General features: G+C 36.7%; 1 protein-coding gene across 4 annotated transcripts in view; it reads left to right on the forward strand.

Annotated features, from left to right (window-relative positions):
• Zmym2 (zinc finger MYM-type containing 2) overlaps window positions 1–27,326 on the forward strand; it is a 71,761-nt gene that overhangs the window by 17,777 nt on the left and 26,658 nt on the right. For all 4 annotated transcript variants that reach the window (XM_021181757.2, XM_029468740.1, XM_029468741.1 and 1 more), the window contains 10 exons: window positions 4,337–4,619; window positions 6,229–6,394; window positions 7,243–7,455; window positions 12,530–12,601; window positions 13,881–14,031; window positions 14,852–14,967; window positions 17,905–18,021; window positions 20,211–20,361; window positions 24,028–24,200; window positions 27,099–27,264. In XM_021181757.2, coding sequence (XP_021037416.1) covers window positions 4,337–4,619; window positions 6,229–6,394; window positions 7,243–7,455; window positions 12,530–12,601; window positions 13,881–14,031; window positions 14,852–14,967; window positions 17,905–18,021; window positions 20,211–20,361; window positions 24,028–24,200; window positions 27,099–27,264 — 1,608 coding nt within the window. The remainder of the gene's footprint in view (window positions 1–4,336; window positions 4,620–6,228; window positions 6,395–7,242; window positions 7,456–12,529; window positions 12,602–13,880; window positions 14,032–14,851; window positions 14,968–17,904; window positions 18,022–20,210; window positions 20,362–24,027; window positions 24,201–27,098; window positions 27,265–27,326) is intronic.

A 27,326-nucleotide genomic window follows, 5' to 3' on the forward strand; every position in this document is an offset into this window, starting at 1 on the left:
TTTTCTTCTTCATGACAGATTCAGGAAAAAAAATATGTATTTGCATACATGCTGTCTTGATTACTTTTATATTTCTGTGATAAAACACCAAGACAAAAAGTAGTAACAGGAGGAAATGGTTCATTTCAGCATACATGTCCTGACCATTTCGTATTGAATAGAAGGACAGAAACTTAAGCCTAGAATGTGGAGGCAGAAGCTGCTGTGGAGGCCATGCAGTAGGTTGCTTATTGGCTTGCTCTCTCCTGGCTCGTTCAACCTGCCTTTCAGTAGCCCAGAACTACTTGCCCAAGGATGGCACCACTCACAAAATGGGCTGGGCTCTCCCATATTGGTCAGTAGTTAAGGCTAACCTGTAGGCAGATCTTATGGAGGCATTTTCTCCATTGAGGGTCTCTTTTCTCAACTCCAGGTTGTGTCAAGTTTACATAAAGCTACCCTGGACACAGACAAAACCCTGCGGGAGTCAGGTTCTCTCCTGTCTTGTAGGTCCTGGGGCTTGTTGACAAGTGCCCTTACCTGCTGAGCCATCTCACTTCTTCATGCTTAGGTTTTTGCAGTGTTCAGGATCAGCTTGCTATACAGACACTACTGAGCCATATTCCCAGATTGAACATTTTTGACTTATGACATATATTGCCATATGTTTTTTCAGAACAGTTTTACAAATGTATGCTACTACCAGGTATATATTAGTACGTTTTTCATTGTAGCTTTTTATTAGTTGATATAAATGTGGTCAGAGTTAGTTTGTCCTCAATGTTAGTTTTAGAATAGCTGTTTTTTTTAATCATTATAAGTATATTAACAATATTAATATGAAAAGACAAATAGCATTAATTGTTACCATTAGGAAGAATCAATCACTTCAGCTAGGGCCACATAGTGAGACCCTGTCTAAAAAATAATTGAGGGGGCTGGTGAGATGGCTCAGTGGGTAAGAGCACCCGACTGCTCTTCCGAAGGTCCAAAGTTCAAATCCCAGCAACCACATGGTGGCTCACAACCATCCGTAATGAGATCTGGCGCCCTCTTCTGGAGTGTCTGAAGACAGCTACAGTGTACTTACATATAATAAATAAATAAATCTTAAAAAAAAATAATTGATAATATCTATAATTCTGAGAACATCGTGTAGATACTGTTTTGAAATCTCTATACCATTCCTTTAAATACCTAACAGATTTTTCTTTCTAAAAGATTTATCTTATTTTTACAGGCCTTATGTGCCTGTCTGTTATGTGCATGGACATGTGCAAGTGCCTGTAGAGGATAGAGGGGACATCGGAGCTTTCACAGCTGAAGTGGAAGTGAAGTGAATGGTAGTTGTGAGCTGTCTGACATGGGTGTTGGGTACTGAACTCCAGTCCTAGAAGCGTACCAACTGTTCTTGACTGCTGAGCTATCCCTCCAGCCTCTACAGTAGTTTCTAAAGTTTGACTATGTCAAGTTTATGTGATATCAAAGTTCTTTTATTTATTTTTTTAAATCAAAGTTCTTGATTCTCTCTTTTTTTTTTCTTTTTTCTTTTCTTGGTGGTGGTGGGGGGGTTCGAGACAGGGTTTCTCTGTGTAGCCCTGGCTGTCCTGGAACTCTGTAGACCAGGCTGGCCTCGAACTTAGAGATCCTCCTGCCTCTGCCTCCCAAGTGCTGAGATTAAAGCCATGCACCACCATGCCCAGCAGTTCTTGATTCTCTTAGTTCTGTTTTTTTAAATGTAATTATTTTTAATATATGCATTTGTTAGTTTTATTTCTTTAGGAATATTGATGGGTCATAAAATTATGTACTACTCATACTGCTTATTTATTATGTAAAGGAATGTAAAATTCACTTAAGTAAGAAAAATGTAGAACCTGGCAAAATAGGTCAATGAATAAATGCCCTTGTCACTTGAGGCTCATCCCTGGAATTCATGTGGTGGAAGAGGAGAGCTGTCTCCCAGTGTGAGAGCTGACTTCTGCAAGTTGTTAAGAAACAAAAGAACAACAACAAAAAACCCAAACCAATCCTTCTCTCAAAACCTAAAATGCAGTTAGACTGATACAGTTTTTAATTAGCTCTTACATTTTTAGGCTGTTTTCATTTGTAATAGAGGATAGATTAAGAGTTAGAAAACTTACATTAGCATTGTGATGCTAATCTGTAATCCTAGCATTTGGGAATTAAACTCAAGAGCAATCAGTAACCCAGAGTTATACTCAGGTACATAGAGAATTTGAGGCTACCCTGACTCAAAAAAGAAAGTTATAAGATCTTGCTATTTATACCAATTCTACTGGTGTTATTTGGAAAAATGTTACTGTAGTTTCATTATCTTTTTATATAAAGCTGAGGGTTTAGAAAAATGATTAATCACCATTCTACCTATTCCAAAAATGTTCTTAAATATTGGGGGAGGTGAAAACCTGGAAGAAGGGGAAATGTAAGAGATGTAAGAGCTGATATATAAGGAAAGTCTATATTACTTATTCTTCAGGCATTAAGCTAATTTTTTTTTTTTTTGAAACCGGGTTTCTCTGTGTAGGTAGTCTTAGCTGTCCTGAAACTCACTCTGTACCATGCTGGCCTTGAATTCGAGAGATTCATCTGTCTCTGTCTCCCTACTGCTGGGATTAAAGGCATGTGCCACCACTGGAAAGCTTTCTTTATTTGACCTTTGAGAAAGGTTTTCTCTGGAAACCTTTTTAAAAAAAAATATTAATTATTTATTTACTTTATACATCCCAATCAAAGCCTCCCCTCTCCTTCCTCCCCAGTCCCTCCCTCTCACCTCTCCTGGAAAGCTTTTCTGAAAAAGACATTTTTGGATTATGGTATGTGCATATGCAGAGTCAAACAATAGATATGATAGAAAAAATTAAAAAAGATGTTTGGAAATAGTTTTATGTCTTCTCAAACATGTATTTGTTCAGGGCCCTAATATCTTATTCTTTTGTTTGTTTTTAGAGACAGGGTTTCTCTGTGTAACAAGTTCTGGCTGTCTTGGAGTAGACTAGGCTGGCCTCAAACTCACTGCTTCTGTTTCTTTTTTTTCCGAGACAGGGTTTCTCTGTAGCCCTGGCAGTCCTGGAACTCACTTTGTAGACCAGGCTGGCCTCGAACTCAGAAATCCGCCTACCTCTGCCTCCCGAGTGCTGGGATTAAAGGCGTGCGCCACCACGCCCGGCTGTGTTTTTNNNNTTTTTAATAGTAGCATACCAATCTTAGAAATAGTATAATACAAACTATGACTTTAAATTTGTATGTGTTTGTGGTATGTGCTTGGGTGTTTGTGTAAGGTACATGTGCATTGCTGTGGGGTCAGAGGGTAGTCTTGAGTATTGTTCTGCAAGCGTTGTCTATCTTATTCCTTGAGACAAAGTCTTCTCATTTGCCTAGAGCTGGCTGGTCAGTGAACCCTGAGGATCTGTCTCTGCCTCCTCAGTTTTGGGGTTATGAGTGTGTGTACCATACTTGACTTGCTTTTAAGAGAAAACAACAAAAAAACGTGAGTTCTGGGGATTGAACTCAGATCCTCATGGTTGTGCAGCCAAATAGTTAACATCTGAGCAATCTGCTTGTGGACGTTGTACATCGTGGTGCGGAGCCTAGTGCGCACCACGATGTACAACGTCCACAAGCAGAGACAGGGTTTCTCTGTGTAGCCCTGGCTGTCCTGGAACTCACTCTGTAGACCAGGCTGGCCTCGAACTCAGAAATCCGCCTGCCTCTGCCTCCCGAGTGCTGGGATTAAAGGCNTGNGCCACCACGCCCGGCTGTGTTTTTTTTTTTTTTTAACTGACAAACAGAAATAATATATTTTTATCTTGGAGAACAAGTTGATTAGAAATATATATACATGGTAGAATGGCTAAATCAAACTAATAATACATTATATACTCTTGCTGTTTTTTTTAATTAATTAACTATGTATACAGCATTCTGCCTGCATGTACACCTGCGCGCCAGAAGAGGGCATCAGATTTCATTATAGATGGTTGTGAGCCACCATGTGGTTGCTGGGATTTGAACTCAGGACCTTCAGAAGAGCAGTCAGTGCTCTTAGCTCCTGAGCCATCGCTCCAGTCCTCTCTTGGTGTTTTTAAGACTACAATATATTGTTTATAGAAAGCAGACAATCTTACTTCCAAACACTTTTTCTCTGCAAGGTTGCTACTTCATTCATTAACATTTGAGACAGGTTTCTTACTTCAGAGCTCAGGATGGTCTTAAATTCATGGCAGTCCTCCTGTTTGAGTTTTCCAGGCATGTGTAAAACTATTTCTTTTATAATAGATTTCAGTGTCTTTAAATACCTATTTGATTATTCTTTTCTATATATTTTGTTTTTAAGATTCTTGGATCTCCCAGTCAGCATCATTCCCTCGTAACCAGAAACAACAAGGGGTGGATTCTCTATCACCAGTGGCCTCACTTCCTAAGCAGATATTCCAGCCCTCGAACCAACAACCCACTAAACCAGTTAAAGTCACTTGTGCAAACTGCAAAAAACCTCTACAGAAGGGGCAGACAGCTTACCAACGAAAAGGATCAGCTCACCTCTTTTGTTCAACCACCTGCCTTTCTTCTTTCTCCCATAAACCTGCTCCAAAGAAACTCTGTGTTATGTGTAAAAAGTAAGATTAACCTTCACAAATCCCATGCCATTGAATATTGATCATAAAAGTTTTTAGAATTTTTTTTGAGGGGGATGAATTCATGTTTTAAAACAGTCAGCAACTTTGAATCTTTGCAGCCCAAGTCTAAGTTGGTTATAGATGGGGCTTCGTATTTGTATGGTCGGGTCTGATTGTCTTAGGTGCTTGTAGTTATTTTGAATGTCATTTCCAATGGATCCCTTAAATTTGGAAAAATGTAAATATTTACAGTTTTATATTTTTTGTTTTTACAGTGTTAGGGAGCAAGTCTAGAGCCTCACCTCACAGAGGCACTCTACCACTAAATTCATTATTAAATATAAGAATGCTAGACAGTTTTATATATATATATATTTATATATACACACACACACATATATATATGATACAGAATGCATATATGGTACATTCTGTATTATAATAAGCCACATTTTACAATATCTTTGGAATGTGGTTATTTTGAGTGGGTAAAGCTTTGGGTTTTGGGTATTTTATTGTGTTGAATATTATCAAAGGCTTATAGTTTCATAACCCAGGTACCTTTTTTTGTAGTCTTGGAACTACAGCTTCTGCCCTTTTTTTTGGGGGGGGCTGTTTTCACTGATTACAAGCAAATATAGATGATATATATTACAGGGTTAAATCAGATGAATTTTCTGTACTCTCTTGGAGCAGCCCAGTCTGAAGCTGGTTGTAGCCGTTAGACCTCTGGGAAGGAGTTAGTGCTTCATTCTTGCAGTAAATCTAAGCACACAAACAATTGTTCTATAGTGTTTACATGGTTTTAAATACTGTAATAGAGAGTTTAGAAGTTTAGTTCTTTCAAAGAAATTTCAACACTGTCATGATTATTTAGATTTTTGGGGGGATGGGTCTTAGAACTTTATGTAAGTCATCCTGGCTGCAGACCTGTGGTAGCCCCATTACTTCTCCCAAGGGCTGGGATTACAGGTACATGACCCCCCTTGTATTTATTTGTTTGCTCATTCATTCATTATCATACATTCATATATTCATTTATGTTAAAACATAATCTTATGTTTTGTAATCTAGGTTGGCTGTATACTGCGACCTTGAACTCTGAGATCCTTCTAAGTGTTAGGTTACTGGAAAAGTAAAACTATTTCTTTGATAATAGATTTCAATGTCTTTTCAAACCTCCGCCTTCTGAGTGTTCAGTTTATAGCTATGAGCCACCATGCTTGGCAAGTGGTGCATTTAAGTAGACTGTTTTGTGTAGTAATCTCATGTTTACCTATTAATCAGTTGGGAAGGGGAATTGACAGGCAGTGTCAGTTTAAATAAATAATTATTCTTTTATTCCATGTTGTTAGAGAAATTTTATTTTAATATTTCCAATATCTGAAAGCCATGTTAATGCATTTGAAGATAAATTATTAGTGACAGGATCAAATATTTTGACTTTTAATCTTTTCTGAGAGTTCATATTTTATACTAAAAGTGATTTCCTGGATCTAAAAATGGTGTTTGATATCCATGATTTAATCTGTGGTTAAAATATCAGTTATAACCTTTACTTTTGGTTTCTTATGAAATGGAGCTTTAAATTGTACCTCTTGTTTTTCAGAGATATAACTACAATGAAGGGAACCATTGTTGCTCAAGTGGACTCAAGTGAGTCCTTCCAAGAATTTTGTAGTACATCTTGTTTGTCTCTCTATGAGGACAAACAGAGTCCTGCTAAAGGAGCTCTAAATAAATCAAGATGCACAATCTGTGGCAAATTGACTGAGGTTTGTACTTCTGTACTTTTCATTTACTTGTATGAGAAAAGAGTTCAGATTTTAACAGTTTTCCTGTACTCTATATTGATGCATATATTCTCAGAATGACGATATTCAAGACTAGGATTCATAAGAGTAGGATTGTATAATTCACCCAAAAGAGTAAGTAGTACTATGATTGCTTTTTTTGGTTGTTGTGTTTTGTTTTTTGTTTTTTGAGACAGGGTTTCTCTGTATAGCCCTGGCTGTCCTGGAACTCACTTTGTAGACCAGGCTGGCCTTGAACTCAGAAATCACCTGCCTCTGCCTCCTGAATGCTGTGATTAAAGGCATGCGCCACCATGCCCGGCTTGCTTTTTCTTTTTTATTGGTCTAATAATATGTTTATTTATACAAATAGACTGACTATACAAGAAAGACAGAACACTTGCAGGCAAAAAGAAGTGGAAGCGTGTTCAAAAATTTACATTATTAACTGTGATGTTAAAGCAATGTGTATATACTTACCTTGTTTGAATTGATTGTAGTGTTGTCTTTTTCTCTTCCTTGCCAGTGCAGGGTACTTTCTTTGTCATTTCTTTTGTCTACAGATGTAAAACATGGTAGATTTTCTGCCATTTTATCTTTAAAGAGGTTTATAGTAATAATTACTATGGTCGTTCATTCTTTTTCAGTAACATGCATGTGTGCATATATTCTTTCATATATAAACAGTTCAAAGACAAATATATTTTGATTTTTTTCTTTTCCTCAAATTAGTCTTCTTGCGGGTGTAGTGTCTTTGTTCCTGTTGAATTACGTTTTTAGCTACTTGAAAACAAATAAACTCATAAAAGTTCTGATTGTTTTTCTTTTAGATTCGCCATGAAGTTAGTTTTAAAAACATGACTCATAAGCTGTGCAGTGACCACTGCTTTAACAGATACCGAATGGCCAATGGTCTGATAATGAATTGCTGCGAGCAGTGTGGAGAGTATTTGCCCAGTAAAGGTGCTGGGAATAACGTTCTGGTGGTTGATGGCCAGCAGAAGAGGTTTTGCTGTCAGAGTTGTGTCGCTGAATACAAACAGGTAATTGATGTGCCGAATACCAACCACGAGGGGTTCTCTTGGGCAGACTTGGAAGCACTGCAGTAGTGCTAATGTAGGAGGGTTTAATTGCATTTATCTTGGAATCCCATTTAATTTTATGGTTGTCTTCATATGAAGAGGGCTTACCTCAAATGAAATATGTATAGATTGTTGTGTAGGATATGGATTGTATAGGAAATATGTATAGATTATTGGAAATCAGCTAGTAATTATCCCTGTAATAGTAAATGTTACTAATGAGGTTTCTCTTGGGTTTTCTCTTTGGGGAATTGGAGAGGGATTTCACACTGTCAGGGCTTGGGCTGAGAATGGTTGCCTTCCTATTTAAGCTGTAAGATTGATTTCTAGTTTTAGGTCTCATTTGAGTTTGTAAATACATTAGAAGTAACATGAATTATAAGATGAGCTTTCATTTAGCTGCTATTTTGTTTTCTCCTTGACTCTTATGCATTATTTGTTAGTAGTACTTTTTTAGTCTACAGTTTTGTTCTGTATTCTTTTTGAAAAAAATATCTAACTCCAAGTTTCTTTTAGTTTTAAACAGAGGGTATATATTGTTCTATATGTCTCTTAATTCATTCCCTATCGATACCTGGATAGATCCTTCTCATTCTTTATGGTAGCATAGGGGCTGGAGAGATGGCCTAGTGGTTAAGGGTGGTGGCTGCTCTTCTAGAGGTCCTGAGTTCAATTCCCAGCAACCACATGGTGGCTGATAACTGTCTGCAACTCTAGTTCCAGGGAATCTGACACCTTCAAACACTAACACAATTAAAATCAAAGTAATTAAATTAACTTTAAAATACCTGAGCCTTTATGGTAGCATAGTCTATTTCATCATAATTTTATGAATCCATTATTAAAAATCAAGTTGAAGCATGGATGGTTAGATTAGTATTAATTAGTTCTTTAGAGCTGCCATATATCATATATTATAGACTCTGACTTAATAGTGCTTGACATTTTCACAGTTCTTGAGGGTGAAAGTCCAAGTATAGGTCTCTGCTCTTCTCTACTCCCTGCTTCCCTACAGCTGTCTCTTTTTGCCTTGTTAGTATATGACATTTCCCTCTTCTCATAAAGGAAACCAGTCCTATTGGATTAGTGCCCCACCCTCATGACCTTCTTTAACCTTAATTGCCTCTAAAAGAACTTGTCTTCGTATAACAATTGAATTGGAGGCTAGAGTTTCAAAGTAGGAATTGGGTTGAAGGGAGCACACACAGTTCAGTCTATAATAATAAAAGCAACAATACTCTTACTACATTGTCTTTTGTTCTGTTCTGTTTTGTGACAGAACCTCTGTGGCCCAGGTTGCCCTGAACTTGAACTCCTGCCTCAGCCACTCAAGTACTGTGATTGTAGGCATACATCACCATCCCTACATTGTTTATTGCGTTTTAATTATCTTTTATTTCTATGCTTTTAGGTTATTTCCATTCAGTATATTTGTATGCTGGAAGTACAGTATGTATAACAGTGTGCTTCTGTCTCTCTTCATTCCATGCTCAGTTCTATGCTGTTAATCTTAATTAGCTATAGCGGCAGTGTTCTTTAACCGGTAAATCAGGATATCTTATATAATTCCTTCTATAATGTTGGGAGATTGAATATATAAGAGACAGTATAAGACTGTATTGTAGTAGCTTTGTTGTTGATGGCATTTAAGCTATGGCCCTTCTTTTGCTATTACAAAATAGTGAATGATGAATAACAGAATATTTAGTTACTCCCATATTTGGGGATAATCGGTGTCTATTATCTCAGTAGTTGGGAGGTTGAAGCAGGAGGGTTGTTTGAGGACTATCCATAGTAAGACACACCCTCAAAAATAATTTGATGTTGGCTTTAGAATTATTTGGTAGATGTTGACATACGGTTCTACCCATCATTAAGTATGTTCCCTGTTGGAATTACTTGTGTGACTTTCCTGTTTTTATTGTCTGCAGTAGAGAAGATGTTAATCTTTGTGCGAGAGCAAGTGTGTGTGACTTATGTCTTAAGGACCTGCTTTACTGCTTTGCTATGGTGTTTTTCTTTTCTACGTTTTTGTTTTTGTTTTGTTTTTGGTACTAGGTATTGGACCACTGAGCTACATATCTATCCTGAGTATAGTATTTTAAAGTCAGGAAACAATTTTGTGTAGCTATTCTCAATGCAGTTCTTGATTGTTTGGGTATCTTGGTCCCATTCTAATTTCATATGAATTTGAGAAGCTGCTTTTCAAGTTTGCAGAAATAGAACTTTGATATGGTGGCATAGAATCTACATGTGGCTTTGTTTAGTGTTGGCATTTTGACAATATTAGGCCTTCTTATTTATAAACATCTGTGTTTGCATTTCCTGTTTCTTGAGGAGTCTTGTAGTTTTCACTGTGTAGGTCTTCATTTCTTTGGTTATTGTTCCTACATGTTTCGTCTTGGACTTGTTACTTGGTACATTTATTTCCTTTTGAGACTGCACATGGCCATGTATAGAATATGGTGACTTATTGTCCTTTGTGACCTTCAGCTTTGCAGAAAGCATTTATTACCTCTAATTTTACTGTTAATGTCTTGGGATTTTTCTGAATTTTTAGTCATTTCATCTACCTGTGAATTAGAGTTTTACTTATTCTTTTCTAACATGGATGGATGCCTTATGTGTTTTTTTGTTTGCCAATTGCAATTGACAGAACTTAATGTTACGTCTAATGGAAAGATGAAAATAACCAGGAAATATTCATGATCCCACAGGAAAGCTTTTTGTTTTTCACCAATTCAGTACTTACTTTTGGTAGTTCATATAGCCATTGTAAGGTTCAGGTAGTAGGGTTTTTTTTTTTTTGTTGTTGTTTGTTTGTTTGTTTTTGTTTTTTTTTTTGTAATATTAAGTGTATTGGGTCTTTTTTATCATAAAAGGGTATTGAATTTGGCTTAATGCTGTTTCTGTTCCTTTGAGATAATTAGAAAAACTTCATTGTTAGCATGTAGATTGATTTCCTTTTTTGAGTGTTCTTTGTAGGGATAAATCCCATTTGATCTTCACTACTTAGAACTAAGCTTATGTCTACTCTGATTTTCTTTTGCTGTTATATTTTTTAGTGATGGTAGTGCTGGCTGGTGGAAAGGTAGGTTAAAATGTCTCATTCGCTTTTTGGAAGAGATTGAGAATGCATGTTTTATAGAATTTAATAGTGAAACTGTCTATTCTTGGACTTTTCTTTGATGAAAATTTGCTTTGGTCTTGAAATAGAGTCTTGTTATGTTCTCCAGGCTGGCCTCAGACTTCTGTGTGCCAGGGTTACAGCTGTGTGCCATCATGCCAGTGGCGGGGAGTTCTCATTGATTGATTGGTTAAGTCTTTTTACTTAATAGAATTCTCTTGACACATTTTGGGCAGTTTTGTGTCTGTTTTGGGAAATTGTCATTTCATCTAGGTTGAACTTGTTTTGTACAACTTTTCCTACCACTTGTACTTTTTTTCAAAACATTAATGTCATTTAGGTATAGTGTTCTTTCTGTCTATTTTGGTGTTTATCTGCATACATGTTTGGGTATGGGCTCGTGTGTGCATGTGTGTAGGCCAGAGGTCAGCCTTGGGGTGTCTTTCTTTAGGTGCTGGCCACTTGGTATATGTCTATACCTATGTTTTGAGATATAGTATCTTACTGACTTGGAGCTCACCAAATTTTCTAGACTGCCTGACCAGTGAGCAAAGGCCCGGGGAGCTACTAGGTTCTGTTACAAGTATGCCTGGCTTTTATTTATTTATTTTAGTGTGGGTAGTAGTGTGGAGCCCAAGACCTCAGGTTTATGTATGGAGGAGTTTATTTCCCCAGCCTTTGTGTCTTTTGTTAATTTAGCAAAAGATTTTTTTTGTTTGTTTGTTTGATTTTTGCTTCCTCCCTCCCACCCCTTCAGTACCTAGGGCCTCACACATTCTAGGCAGATGCTGTTCCACTGGGTTGTGGCCACATCTCTTTTTCTTTCTATATTTCCATCTATCCATCCACCCATCCTCTCTCTTTCTCTCTCTCTCTCTCTCTCTCTCTCTCTCTCTCTCTCTCTCTCTCTTTATTTAGTGTGTGTGTTGAGGATCCTGGAAGCCTATGGTCCAGATTTCTGGCATACACTTGACAATCAGGAGACCCTGTCTTAAATGAGTTAAAAATCAGAACTGATTCCCACGGCTGTCCTCTGACCCCCACACATTCTACATGTGATTAAAAACATCAAAAGGCCAGGCTGGATGTGGTGGTACGCTATTGTTTTTTTTAACAGTCTTTACTGTTTTTACCAATTGATTTTACCAATGAAGACTGGGGTGCCAGCTGCTGAGATAAAAGCCTGCTAGCTCAGAGAAGCAGAGAAAGCACCCAGCTGACATTCCTCTTCAGCCTTTGCCCAGAAGCAGTCCTGTCAGGCTGTCTCAAAAAAATCTCCTACAAACTTAGTGTCCCTCCCTTCTGCCTCCTGTGTGTTTCTCCATACACTTCCTGACTTCCTCTTACCATCTATGGTTGTTTCTTAATAATCCTGTGTACACATACTGCTTGTTCTACCTCTTGACCTATGGTTGACTTTATTAAATATGCTGTGATAGTACACACCTTTAATCTCAACACTCCAGTGGTAGAGGAAGGGCAGGATCTCTGAGTTGAGACTAGTTCATTCTGCATACCAAGTTCCAGTCCAACCAAGGCCACTGGGGTGTGGAGTGTCTCTCTTGTGTCTGAGAGAGGGAGAGAGAGGGAGGGAGAGAGAGGGGTGTATGTGTGGAGAGAACAACTAGCTAGTGTGCTTATTAAAGAGTGGGTGTTGGTTCTTAAAACCTAGAGTATATAGAGGGAATCAATCAAACTGCTTTCTTTCCTGTGCTGTTAAGGTAATGTTTTATTGTTGTATCATTTTTTTTCCCCATTAACAATAGGCATAGAGCAGAAAATGCATTGTTGAATGTTAGGAGATTATAAATTAGTCAATAATTGAAGCAGCTTTCATAGATAATTCATTTGCTTTTCAGTCTAACTGCTTTTCTTAATGTACTTAAAAAGTCTTTTAAAATGTTTTAGGTAGGTAGCCATCCAAGTTTCCTGAAGGAGGTTCGAGATCACATGCAGGACTCTTTCTTAATGCAGCCTGAGGTGAGCAGAAATGTTGGTGAGATTTAAGACATATTTTTAAAAAATTACACACACACACACACACACACACACACACACACAGGACCTATACATATATGTGTTTGTGTGTATGCCTTGGGTGGGAGTGTGAAGGTCAGATGACAACTTGTGTGAATTAGTTATATCCTCATACTATGTGAGTCCATGGTGTCAAGTGTATATGAAAAAAATCACACCCAGTTTGAAGCATTAAAATGTATTTTAAGCATAATAGTTGTATAAATATATTAAAGTTTGTTTTCTTAAATTATATCAGATGATGAGTGTTTTTGTTATCTCTAAAAAATAGACTTTTCAATTCCACTAAATTTTACATGTCTTTTATTTGTCAGAAAATACTTGTGTTCCTAATCCTTTTTTTTTTTGGTATTGTTTACCCAGATGAATAATATATTTCTGATATCTCTGACTTCATGTTTTATTGTTTCTTAGCCAGTGAGGCTGTCTGTCTATATATGTATTTCTTTTACCCATGCTCTGTTTTGGAGTGTTTTTACTGTTGCAACTGCTGTATCTTTTTGAGACGGGGTCACGTTATGTAGCCTAGTGTCAAGCCTCAGCTTCCTCATGTCTCTGTCTCTCACACAGGAGCATACTGTTCTCAGCCAGAGCCTCCTCTGAGATACTGGCATTTCCGTGGCCAGGGTTCTTTTTGTGCAGCTCCCTTCATTAGCTTGTTTTCCAAGCTGGAGTACTTTACAATTTTCATTTAGTTCCTCAGCTTAGTAAGGTTTCTGGGCTCCAAAACCCACAACCCACCTCTAGGCCGGGAGATTTAGTAGCCCCCGTGTTTGCCTGGCTCTCGTTACTTTGGGATTCAGTCTTGAGGATAGTGCCAGAATCATTGAACACATGTAAGAAAGGTACTAAGCCCTCTCCAGATTCTCAACTACATTGTAGAAAATCCTTGTGTTTTGAAGCAGGGTTAGATGGTGATGATTGGTTTGTTAATAGCTAATCTGGTTAATGGCACAATTAGTTTGCACCTAGATAAAAGAGAGTAATATATCACTTTGAATAGATAGCAAATGCTTTGAGCCATGTGTGATGGCACGTGTCTGCAGTCTCAAGTCCTGTGGGGCTAAGGAAAGGAGGTCCTAGGTTTTGAGGCTGGCCTGGGCTCCATAGAAAGCTGTCCTTTGCGTTTCAAAAAAGAAAAAGAGATATGAAATTGGATCTAGTTGAATTATATGTGTACATTTATGTGTTTTTAAATTATCTTTTTATGTTCAAATTTCAGAAATATGGAAAACTGACAACTTGTACTGGCTGCCGAACACAGTGCAGGTTTTTTGATATGACTCAGTGCATAGGTCCTAATGGATATATGGAGCCGTATTGTTCAACTGCTTGCATGAACAGTCACAAGACAAAATATGCAAAATCACAAAGTAAGTTTCTGATATTTGGAAAGTTTGAAGACTTTAATGACATACTTGTTTATCAAAGGTAACTGATCTTATTTTTATATAGTTTTAACCGTTTTTGTTTTCCCATACCTAACTTCGGTGATTTCCATACTTGTTAATTTTTAAAAGTTAGTGAGGTTAACTGACTACACCCAAAAATATCTAAAATATATTTTTATGTATCTATGTTTGTTTTAGGTAATTTGACAGTTATTTTTAATTTTTATGGCAGTACTTTTCTATTGAATATTTATTTTTATTTTATGAGTCTGGGTGTTTTGCCCACATGTGTCTGTACACCTGTGTGTATGTAGTGCCCACAGAGGTCAGAAGAGGGTGAAGGAGCTTCCTGAAATGGAGTTACCGGTGTTTGTTAGCTGCTGTGGGTGCTGGAAACTGAACTGTGGTTCTTTTTTGTTTGTTTGGTTTTGGTTTTGGTTTTGGTTTTGGTTTTGGTTTTTGTTTTTGTTTTTGTTTTTGTTTTTTTCAAGACAGGGTTTCTCTGTATAGCCCTGGCTATCCTGGAACTCATTTTGTAGACCAGGCTGACCTCAAACTCAGAAATCCACCTGCCTCTGCCTCCCGAGTGCTGGGATTAAAAGCGTGCACCACCTCGCCTGGCTGAACTGTGGTTCTTATTGCTGAGCTATCTCTCAAACTCCTGGCAGTGTTTTTTAAAGATGGAAATAATCTTGAATAACTTGTTACAAATAATAGGATAATTTAAAAAAATCAGTTAACATTTTTAGAAAACCTTCTTTTACTTTATAAAGAAATCAGGTATGTATCTTTTCTCTTATAGGTTTGGGAATTATTTGCCATTTTTGTAAGCGAAACTCTTTACCTCAATACCAAGCCACAATGCCTGATGGAAAACTGTATAACTTTTGCAATTCCAGTTGTGTGGCTAAATTTCAGGTTTGTTGCTTATTTTTCCCTACCCCCATAAAATGCACACAGATAACAATCAGTGTAATAAGCTTTATCTTTTCTGTTACTTTTAATTTGTTGAGTGCCTGATGAGAGGGTAGAGATTATAAATCACAGAAGGCCTGGCTGTACTTTCATACATTTTTACTGTGCTACAGAGCGTGAAGGAACACGAGTTTTAGTTAATTCAGTGCTTTTCTTGTTAGTTTGAATAGCTGTGGTCTGTGATAAATGAATGAAAGTGTCTTTAGCCTGTAAGCACCAAGCATATATGCTTTCCAAATTAGAAATGAGCCTTGTAAAAAGGGAATTAGACTTAGAGTAGACCTCAGCTTAGTATGGGACCCATTTTAGGGAGATGGTGTTTATTTGGTATATGTTCTGAACCTTCTGACATAGTTCTTCAGAGTTGGAGTATGGATAACCCCAGAGGATAAGGTTATAGGTACTGTTGAAACTTCGCTTGGCTGACTGATCTAAGGGAATAGTTTAGAGGGAACTCAAGCAGTAGTTAGGTAGTACTAGTAGGTTTACCTATTGTATGTGAAAATTTCAGGGTATTGCCCAAAGGTGCAAACCAGTGCATAAAGCCATGCTTCATGAGTTAACTCATCCAACAGTTCTCCTTTATTCCAGGTACTGTGCTCATGTCAGTTATTTAAACTGAAACTATTAAGTGTGCTTTTAAATATGCTACAGTAGTTACTACAACATTTACTACTACTTAAATTGAGGCTTTAAGCTCAGTTAAATGGCTTGTTGTTTTATTGAGTTATATCCTCATTGAAGGTGGATGATAAGCTTAGTTAAGTTTTTGTTTTGTTCAATGTTTAACACTATAGCTTAGGCTAGTCTAGAACTGGAAGTACACATCCCTGTTTCAGACTTGCAAGTGCTGGGAGTGTAGATTTGAGCCACTGTGACCAGCCTAACTACTATCACTATTTACTTGAAACTTCTGTTGGCTCTGGTTTGATGAGACTGTACATGTACATTTTTTTTCCCCCTCTTCTGATTTTTTGAGGTAGGGTTTTTCTGTGTAACAGAGCCCTAGCTGTCCTGGACTCACTTTGTAGACCAGGATGAGCTTGTACTCAGAGAGATAACCTGCCTCTTCCTCCTGAGTGCTGGGATTAAAGGTGTATGCCACTATGCCTGGGTACATTAAATATTTTTAAGTAACAATTTTGAATAGCACATCCAGGTAAGGGATAAGTGTGTGTGTGTGTGTGTGTATCCAATCTTATGTAGACTCATTTATATACAAATAAGACAAAGTTGACACATAGACAATATTTTTTAATCTCTCAAGCTGTATAATTTGAACTTTATATCTGTGTTAGTTATTTTCCTTTTAAAAGCAACGTAATAGGGCTGGAGAGATCAGCAGTTAAGAGCACGCTGTTCTCTTTCAGAAGGTCTGTGTTCAATTCCTAGCACCCTGATGGCAGCTCATAACTGTCTGTAATTCCTTTTCCAGGGTCTGGCACCCTCAGTCAAAACACCAGCACACATAAAAATAAATATGTAAAAAAAGATAGTAGTATTATCTCTTTAAGCTACTATATAAACAAAAGTTGCCATAAGTTCACAGTTTTAGAAGTTAAAACGTCCAATATGGCTCTTGCAAGTTTGTGACTCAAAGCCCTTTGAGTAGATGAAGCTGCATCAGACGGCCCAAAAGACATGTAACATTTTAGTCACCTGATAGTTAATTTTTTTAAAACAAACTTTAATTTTATGGTAGTGTGTGGTATTTAAAAATGATTGTTTCTTCCTCTAGTGTTTGTAGAATAATTTTATTAGCTACTTCATATAGGCACACGGTTATGTGTCACATATCTATGTGATGTGTGATATACTTCAAAAGAAAGCTAAATACCAGTGTAATTCAGGTTGAGAATCAGAGAAAATATCTTTGTATGGTAGTGGCTTACACTTTTAATCCCCACACTCAAGAAGCAGAGACAGTGGACCTCTTGAGTTTGAGGCCAGCATGGTCTAAAGAGTAGGTTCCAGGACGGCCAGGAGTACACAGAGAAGAAAAGATATGAAAATAAAAGAAAGGAATAGAAAAGAAAGGAAAAGAAAATGAATTAGAAGGTGAAAAGTTCTTTTGTGGTGGTGTTTGCCTTTAATCCTAGCATTCGGGAGACAGGATGATCTCTGTTTTACATAGCTAGTTCCAGGACATCAGAGACTGTATGGAGACCCTGTCATTATGAAGAATCAGAAAACAAAAACGAAAAACAAAAAACCATTATAAGTCCACGTATGCTTATATATCATATCTTATTCTGTGAATTATTTCTGGTATGAATCCCAGCTTTTACTCATTTCTCACCTAACTCTGAAGAATTGATTACCTTTTTAAAAAGCAATATATGCTGTTTTTCTTGATAATAACTTGGAGTGAGAGTTACGAGAGTGATGTGAACTATTTGTTACTTAATATCTGAACCTTGGAGAGACCTTTGTGTGTTTTTCTATCTTCTTCCTACCTTGTCCTCCCTCCTCTTCCCTGATTTTATTTACAGTGTAGAACTCTCGGAACTAACCTTACTGTTCTCATTCTCTCCAGCTGAGATAATTGAGCTGTAGTTTTTCCTTTTCATATTTAGATGATCTCTCAGTAAATATTTCAATCCTAAAGCTAACAGTGGTTTGTTTTTGTTTTTGCTTTTTTTTTTTTTTTTTTTAAAGTACTGGGATTGAAGCTAGGACCTTGTGCTTGTTAAGCAAGCATCCTTTCATTGAACTCTATTTCAGTTCTTTGACACAATGCATTTTAAAGGCAAAATTAAGAATTGTTGTTTTGTGAACTAAAGAAACTTGCTTTCTGCATGTAGTAGACATTTGATAGTTCTTACAGCTAGAAGTTCTAAAATACTTGTCAGACTAAGTGTACTTTGTTCTTTATTTTAGGCTCTAAGCATACAGTCATCTCCAAACGGCCAGTTTGTAGCACCCAGTGACATTCAGCTGAAATGCAACTACTGTAAAAATGCCTTTTGTTCAAAACCGGAAATCTTGGAATGGGAGGCAAGTCTTGTTTCCTTATATGTGTAATGTAATGCTAAGACAAGAATCTAAGAAAATAAGTGGCATTTCTATTCTTTTTTTAGTGGACAATAATAAGCTTCGTATTTTGTGTCCTTGGTATGTTTACTTTGTGGAAATGAAACCAATAGGATAGATTTCAAGGAAGCAATTTATTGAAGTCAAATGTAGTATGTTTGTAATAAAATATAAAAGTCAATTCACACACGTAGTATCTTTGCAGACTCCTACTCTGTCCTCTCCTTGTCATTATTATCATCTTATGAGCTCAATATTTGTAGAATTAGAATTTGTAAGGCTGATACTATGCTGTTATTTAATATCTTATATTTTAATAAATATATTTTAATAAGGGAGTAGAGACTGAATTTTGTTTATTTTTTTTCCTTAGCACCAAACCTTTTTTAGTTTACTTATTTACTTTGTCATGTTCCTTGTTTTGCTGTTGCCATGTGAGTTTGTTTCTTTAAGAGTACAGAGATGGAAAGATGAATTATCTAGGCTGCCCATTGCTGTGTTTACTTTTGGCCATCCTTTAACCTTTTTTGGGGGGTAGATTGGGTGGTTGGAACAGAGTATATGCTTAAAAAATTATATAAGATGTGAAATTAAAATCAGACTATTTTCTGTGGTTGTTTACATGTTATTTAAAATGTAATGCATAGGTCAAAATTGGTTCCTAGAATTAGACTCCATGAATTTGAAAGTATTTGGAAATCCGAGGTTTATTATTTTAGAGCCTGTAAAATGCTTTTGTTTTTAAAGATTATTTTCATGTATATGAGTACACTGTAGCTGTCTTCAGACACACCATAAGAGGGCATCCGATCCCATTACAGATCGTTGTGAGCCACCATGTGGTTGCTGGGAATTTAACTCAAGAACTCTGGAAGAGCAGTCAGTGCTCTAAACCACTGAGGCATCTCTCCAGCCCAGCCTGTAAAATTCTTTACTTTTATTATTTTGCTTGGTGCTGTCTCCAGAGTAGTTAAACCATTCATGCTTTTGAGACTCTTGATGGCATCTTGTCATTAGTTTTAGACTAATAACCACCTAGTAGCAGAAATAATATTGAATGCCCAACATGAGAATAAAGGAATGGCCAGGGAGTGAGGAAAACCTACAGGTAAACATATACGATAGTATCATATAGAAATAAAGATTCCACAATAAGCTGAAGTCTGATAAATTTTTAGATGAAAATGAGAATTTCCCCACTGTTCATATTTTGTAGTACTGTGTTGCTTTTACTTACACAGAACTTTAGTGTTAGATGCCATTAAGAGATAGTGCCTTATTAAGTGAGCATTTCTCTTATGAGACTGTGAGCTTAGGACTCCGTAATTAGCAGTCATGATACTTTTTCTCTTTTTTTCTTAGTGTGTGCGTGTGTATGCACATGTGGCTTATTGAACCCAGGACCTTGAGTGTGCTTAGCCAATACTTTACTTTTGAGCTCCTTCCCAGCCTTCCTTTCTCTTCTGAGTTATCTATTCATAATGGGGCAAGTTTTCATTAATGGTTGCTCTACTTGAGTTATTTTCTTTATTTTAGTCTTTAGATATCTTTATGTGTTATGTTAGTTATTTAGATTTAATCTATATCTGCTATAAGTTTTGGGAGAAAAGGTGCTTTGCTTGGAGTTTTAGTTCTTAACTCCTGGGTCACTGTTTCAAAAGTAGGCCTTACAATTGTGGCTTGAAGCCAGGAGAAACAATAATAACTGTTTATTTAAGAGAACTAATTAACTCAGTCTCATGCTTTTGCATCAGTGTCATATAAGAGCACCAAACTGAAAATTTGAGACATAATAGTCGTTCTTATTAAAGTGTCACAGGAATGTGTTTGATTGCCTAAAAATGTTGTATCTTGTGTTTCTGTAGCTTACATTGTATTTTTTGTTATTTTCTTTGTGTTTCTCCAATCCATTAGCATATCCAGGCTGTGACTTTATGTTAGTGATTGTTCTCTTAGTTGCTCAGTCGCTCAGGGTAGTTAATAATGCTCAGTTGGTTAACTTAGGTGTCTGTGGCCGTGAGCAAATGTATCTCCAAGAATCATAACATTAAGTAGATAAATGATTTAACTTTGTTTAAAAGTGGCTTGTTTATTTCTTAAGCTTGGTCTTGGGATGGCTCTCATACTCACCAAGGTTCCCGTTGTGCATTTAGAACAAAGTGCATCAGTTCTGCAGCAAAGCTTGCTCAGATGACTATAAGAAGTTGCATTGCATAGTTACATATTGCGAATACTGCCAAGAGGAGAAGACTCTGCATGAAACAGTCAATTTCTCTGGCGTTAAGAGACCTTTCTGTAGTGAAGGCAAGTGTGTATACAGCATTGTTCATAACTTTTAATATATATATATGTTTTTTGCTAAATTATTTAAAGAGTATATAATTACAGACGTCCAGAATAGGTACACAATTTTAATATTGATTTAACAAAATTTAGCTTACTTTTATACTGAATCTTTTTTTGTTGTTTTACATGTATTTTTGGACTTCTGGGCCTCAAGGTTTCACCTCTAGAAATTTGGGGTAAAATGAAAGGAAGCACTGTCATCCCACATTATTACTAGAATTGTACATTGTAGCCTGAAGGTTGATTTTTCAGGAGCAGGAAGAGTGTTTTGCATTCACTCCAGTTCCCTACCAGCTTGCAGCTATAGAGTTTTTTAGTATTTAGATTGATCGTCACTGATCTCAAAATCTGAAACCCATGATACTCCAGAAGTTTCAGGTTTTGGATTTTCAGGTTAAGGAAGTCACTAAAGTTCATGTGACTGCTGAAAATAAATACCCTACAAGAAGCCCCTAAACCTGAAATTTCTCTGACCTAAAGCATTTTAGTGTCATTGATGTAGAGGTGGGAGGAGTTACACACAGTGACAAGCACAGTGGCTGCATTGTGGTTTGTGGTGTCTGAGATATACTGGGTTCTGTTACAAATATTCACAAGTGTCCTTTCTCCTCATTTAAACTTGCATTGGTCTTATACCAGAAATCAGATTGTAGACATGAACTCTGGTTCTAAATTTACTTCTCCAGAAATAGAAACAGGATTGGGTCTTAGGTGCTCATTGTTGCTAGTGTTTCCAGTGGTCACATTTTTGCTCTACTCTGCCTCTATCTTGTCTTTTGTTGGGGTCACTGATGTATCTTTTTTTCTTTTCTTCTCAATTATATTATATATAGAGATAGATATATAGCTATATACATACATACAGATAGCAATAGGTATATAGATATATACATATATACACACACATTCATGTCTGTCTGTCTATCTATCTATCTATCTAGTCCCTTAAAGAAAACAGCTCCTCCCCTCCTCCGTTAGAAGCTTTCAACTGTGAGGAGCTATATCCCTATTACTTTTTTGCTTGTTTGTTTTGTTTTTTTTTTCAGACAAGGTTTCTCTGTGTAGTTGTATTGTGTAAACCAGGCTGGCCTTGAACTCAGAGTGCCACCTGCTTCTCCCTAACTCAAGTGCTAAGATTAAAGACTCTTTACCCACCCCTACCCCTGGACCCCCTTCCTATCACAGTTTTTTAGGCCTCTCTTCAGTGGCTTCCTCTCTAGACAGTTTCGTTTTGTTAGGGGGGAGTTAGAAATCACAGAAACCTTCAATGTCTCTCATTCTCAACTCTGAGTCTGGAGTCATTAGTGATAAATGCTATTACATAAGGCTTCCTATCTGTGTTTTCACCTATCTGATGTTTCCACCGAGGACTATTTGTCCTCTGCTTCTACTTTTCCTGTGAATTCCTGTAACAAATTTAGATCAAAAGGATAGTTGGATAATCCTGAATGCCAACAGTCAATGGCAGAAAAAAATGTTTGTTCAATGGTATCACCATCCATCTCACAAACAATCCAGCATTCGTGTTAGAAGGTATTAATGACAAAGCAGAGCATTCCTACTCAGCTGTAACTGGTGCATCTCACCTGGAGCCATGCTTTACTCTTCTTATCTAAGGGCAGAGTTAGAGTAAAGATGACCAGTTGTACGGTGTGGTGGCGCACACCTTTAATCCCAGCACTTGGAAGGCAGAGGCAAGCAGATTTCTGAGTTTGAAGCCAGCCTAGTCTACAAAGCAAGTTGCAGGACAGCCAGGTCTATTATATATATATTATAGGCAGAGAAACCCTTTCTTGAAAAGCCAACAAAAGATTAATACTGAGTTGATTAACTCTATCACCTACTTTTTTGTGCCAAAACAGTCTAATATTGATTATTAATATAGGTATCTGTTCTTACAGAAATTATACTTTCATAACTCTAAAATGGATTAATTAAATTGAAGAGTGCATCTCAGATAGTTGGTACTTAGAAACATAATTTTCATTGGGAAGGACTTAGTTTCAAATGGGTATAAAGTGTTAAGGCTATGAATTTTTCTTTTTACTTTTTACTACTGAATGAGGTTTTGTTTTGAAGTCCTCTGTTACTCTGTTACTCATCCTAGTTTTATGGGTAAACTATTTACTATCAGTCAAATTCAGTGAATTACAAAGGCCAGGTGTGGTGACATATACCTTTAATCCCAGCACTCTGAAGGCAAAGGCAGGTAGATAACCTGTGAGTTTCAGAGTAGCTTGATGGACAGCCAGGGCTACATAGACTCTTAAAAAACCAAACCAAACCAAAACAAAACCAAAACAGAAAAAAAAAAAAAAAAACCCAAACCAAAAAAACGCTCAACAACAAAAAACTAAAGAAGATATATATTAAAAAATATTTTAAATATAGCTCAAAGACTGGTGATGGTTCAGTGGGGAAAAGCTGACCTCAGTTGGATTCCCAGTACTCATGTAATAGAAAGAAGTTGTCTCGACTGCCATGTGTAGGCTATAGCATGATGACATGACACATACATATTTACATATGCAAGTGAGTGTAATTTTAAACCTAAAATATAGTTCACAATAACAAATTGTAGGATATTTCATAATGATTTGCAAATATTTTATTTTTTAAACTGTACAGTCAGGTATGGTGCAGTTGCCTACATTCTTAATCCTCAGGCATTTGAGGAAGGAGGATTGTAGGTTCAGAGCCACTCTGAGATTCACAGATAGGTCAGAACATTTAAAACACGGCTTCATGAAAACACTGTAGATGGTAGAATTATAATTTGAGCTTTTTATTAAAGGATAGATCAGGTTTCCTAGATATTAGTAGATTAGTCTACTTACTGGTTAACTTCAGAGGTAGTAAACTAGATATGTGAAAATATATTTATGCAGAAGATAAAGTAAGGTATTTTTTTTAAAGGAGTAGATAGCAAAGTATTTTCTCTAGTCACGTCAGAGTCCTATTTTCTTGACGAATTTCTATATGAAAACAGGCTGTTAGGAAGACTCTAGAAAATATCTAAATTTAGTTAGAACTTTTCAGCAGTCTGCATTCATTTTCCAATGCACTCACTTGTATCTTTGTGATTTTATTCAAATAGAAAATAGTTCTGAAGCATTGCCAGATGTGATAGATGATATGTTTTCTAATATGATAATGTTCTGTTTTAATTTGCACAGGTTGGTGTTGTATGATAGACCTAGTATTTCAGAGGGCCTGGGGAAAAAGGTTCAGTCAGTCAGTGCTTGCTATTCAAACATGAGGCATGAATACCTGAGCTTGGTCCCTATCATCTATGTAAAAATTGGACATGGAAGTCTGTGGAGGCAGAGACAGGAGGCTCTGGATGCTTGCTGGCTAGCCAGTCCAGCTATATTGGCAAGCTTTAGGTTCAATGAGAGACTCTGTTGAGTGAAATTGAGGAAGGCAACTGGCATCAAGCTTTGGTCTCCACATGCACCTGAACGTACACATAAAAACATGGAGGTTTTTAGTTAGAAGGGAAGAAGACTTTATATTTGAATATATTCGATATGTTCTGAAACCGATAATTAACTTATAAGATTTGTCTAAGTTTAAAATATGTCTTTTTATGTGTTCTTTTTAAAAAAATACAACATTTTTCAGGCTGCAAGCTATTATACAAACAAGATTTTGCAAGACGATTAGGATTAAGATGTGTTACCTGCAACTATTGTTCTCAGCTGTGTAAGAAGGGAGCCACTAAAGAACTTGATGGAGTTGTCAGAGACTTCTGCAGTGAAGACTGCTGTAAGAAATTCCAGGAGTGGTACTACAAGGCAAGTAACAATACCTTCTCAGCAGAGCAGCTACTTTGGGTTGACTTCTAAAGCACTTGATATCTGTTACTGTGACAGTATCTAGTTGTTCTTTCTTTTAATTTGTGCAATATACATAATAGTATTGAAAGACTATCTCAAATTAAAATAATTTTATAGCCGGGCGTGGTGGCGCACGCCTTTAATCCCAGCACTCGGAGGCAGAGGCAGGCGGATTTCTGAGTTCGAGGCCAGCCTGGTCTACAAAGTGAGTTCCAGGACAGCCAGGGCTATACCGAGAAACCCTGTCTCGAAAAACCAAAAAAAAAAAAAAAAAATTTATGTATTTTTAGCATTTAAATTTAATAATGAGAGCTGTATAGCTCAGTGCTTATTGTAGGCAAAAGGCTCTGTGTTTGATGCTAAGTCCCACAAAAATACATTTCATTGAAATATTTAACAGTTTGCTTTTAAATTTTCTGTTAGTATGTAATATTAGTTGCATTTCTATTACCTTGATAAAACAGCATGGTTAAGATGACTTACAGAAAAATTTACTTTGGCTTAACAATTCCAGAAAGTTAGAGTTCATAATGTCAGAGTAGAGAGAGGTACCAGGTTGGGATGGTGGCTGGAGAAAGGTGCTAAGAACTCCCAACAGGAACCGTAAGTACTGGAAAGTGACAGGAGAATTTTACCTCTGAAAGCCTGCCCATCCTGACTGACTTCTTCAAGCAAGGTTACATCTCCTAACCTCCTCAAACTGTTTAATCCAGCAGTCAAGTGTTAGGAGCATTCTCATCCAACCTCTACAGATGATATGGAGGCAAGGTTTGAGGCAACGGTGAGCATCATGATGCCTTGCCCTTTAAAAAACCAGTGTAGTACATAGTACTATGCTATGGCACTTAGATAAATTTTTACACGAACCAAGTTTTAGCTTAGATGTTAAAAAATTGAGAACCCTTTTTGTGTGTTTTACTTGTATTCTTTTATTTTCTAGTGATTCATAAACTCAGTTTGTCTTTCCTTTGCCAGTCTGTATCTTGAGGTCAAGATAAAGTACAGGTTTTGACTTGGTTTGAATGCTGGAATCCTGCTACTTCAATTTTAATATTTGATGTTGGATCTTTAAATTTTGAGTGTTGGTTTTCAGTGTTCATTTTGGAGGGCAGTTGCAAGAACTGTAGATAGTAAGTCAACATTAGGACATTAGGCTTTTTCTCAGGTTTTTAGTAAGTGGGGAGGTCAGGCTACAGCTTTGCTTTTTTCTAGTGTTCTGACTCATTTGTAAATGGTGGGAAGCCTACATTTCCTTGTGTATATGTGTTTTGTCTATTTGATTATAAAAACAAAGACAGAAAGAAAATGAACCTGAAAGACTTCTGTGATTTGAAAGTAGTCTTTAATTGGTGAGAGTGTCTCTCTCTCATAGAGCTGGTTGCTTATGTAGTTGTGGTTTGGTAGTCAAGGCCTGGAGAGCTGTGTCTAGGCCTTGTTGGAAGCTCTCAAAATCTAGGTTTTGATGTCAGCAAAAGGTGGTGGCGATGGCGACGGCGGCGGCAGCAGCAGCAGCGAGGAGATGACCGTGCTAAGTGAGAGCAAAGGCACATGGACAAAGTCAAAGTTGCTTTCTTTGCTTTCCTTTTATCTCTAGGGTGTTGTACACATTTAAGATGGGTCTTTCCACTTGAAAGAGCAAGTCAGTTAACCATCACAATGACCTAGGTTAAATACTAAGTGCCCCTGTGATACTCTTACTACATAATACTATCAGCAGTGCACAATTTTAGACTAGCATCAGCTACTGCTAGAGTGAAGCTTTACTTGTTGAATGTTTATTCAGCAAGAGGGCTGAACTAGAGAAAAAAAGACAATGCATTATGGCCTATCTTTGTTAGTTCTTTAAGTCCTGTGTACGGTATGATCTATTGTTAATGTCTCCCAACCAGAAGTTTACTTTTTTAAAATACAAGTTCAAATGTACTGTACTTTAGAGATATACACCCTTTACAGTATTTATTAATAGAATTTCACTTGAGATTGGAGGTGAGATAAACACACACAATAAAACTATGGATTAGAGTAATGAAAAAGTAACAGCTACAGTTACGAGCTGTAAAATAATACTTAGTGTTACCAGGATTCCCGAGCTGTTAAGCTGATGATTAGTTTTTAAAAAATTAAGTAATTATTTTTAGATCAAACACGTAATTATTATTGTATTGGAGTTTAGTACATCTTTTGTTTCATTCAATGATCAAAATGTCTTTTAAGTATGGGCAAGATTTTGGTGAAACTATTTCTTTAATTGCTACTTTAAAGTGTAATAGTATGAGTTTTAGAGTCAGATAAAAAATATACATATACACACATATGTATATGTACATATGTGAAGTTATAGATTTCTTTGGTCTGATTGTATTCCTAGCTGTAGATTTGATTGGATATCTTTTGTGTGTTTATTACTTATTTAATAATTTTTTATTCTAAGACCAGGTTTCTCTGTATGGCCTGGGCTGTCCTGGAACTCACTCTGTAGATCAGGCTGGTCCAGCTGCCTCTGCTCCCAAACAGTTGGGCTTAAGAGCACAGGCCACCATTGCCCAGCTTCTAAGGGATGTGCTGCGAAGTTATTTTATTTTTAAGTAAATATTGACTGTTTTAAAATGTAGTTTCTAAGTACTTAAAATTAACTTCTTTTTAAATTTTAAACTGTCAGAAAATAAAATTTTTTAAGCTGTCATTTCTGAGTTCCCATTTTAAGAGCTTGTTTCAGAATTTTATTTTTTTGCCTTACAATTTTATTTTTTCCTTGATATAATTTTAGTATTTCCTCATCACATTGGCCAGCTATTGTTTGTGCTATGTTAAATCTTCTCATTTGAAATGTCTGAGCACTCTTCCCTTTTAATTAAGGCTGCGAGGTGTGACTGCTGTAAATCCCAAGGCACTCTGAAAGAGCGAGTGCAGTGGCGTGGCGAAATGAAACATTTCTGTGATCAACACTGCTTACTACGTTTCTATTGTCAGCAAAATGAGCCCAACATGACAACTCAGAAAGGACCTGAAAACCTACATTATGGTATGTCATGTGGCCACTTGAAAACTTTTTATATTCTTAAAGACTCTCAAACATTGGTTGAT

The sequence above is a fragment of the Mus caroli genome, chromosome 14, assembly GCF_900094665.2.
Source record: "Mus caroli chromosome 14, CAROLI_EIJ_v1.1, whole genome shotgun sequence".
Classification (NCBI taxonomy): domain Eukaryota; kingdom Metazoa; phylum Chordata; class Mammalia; order Rodentia; family Muridae; genus Mus; species Mus caroli.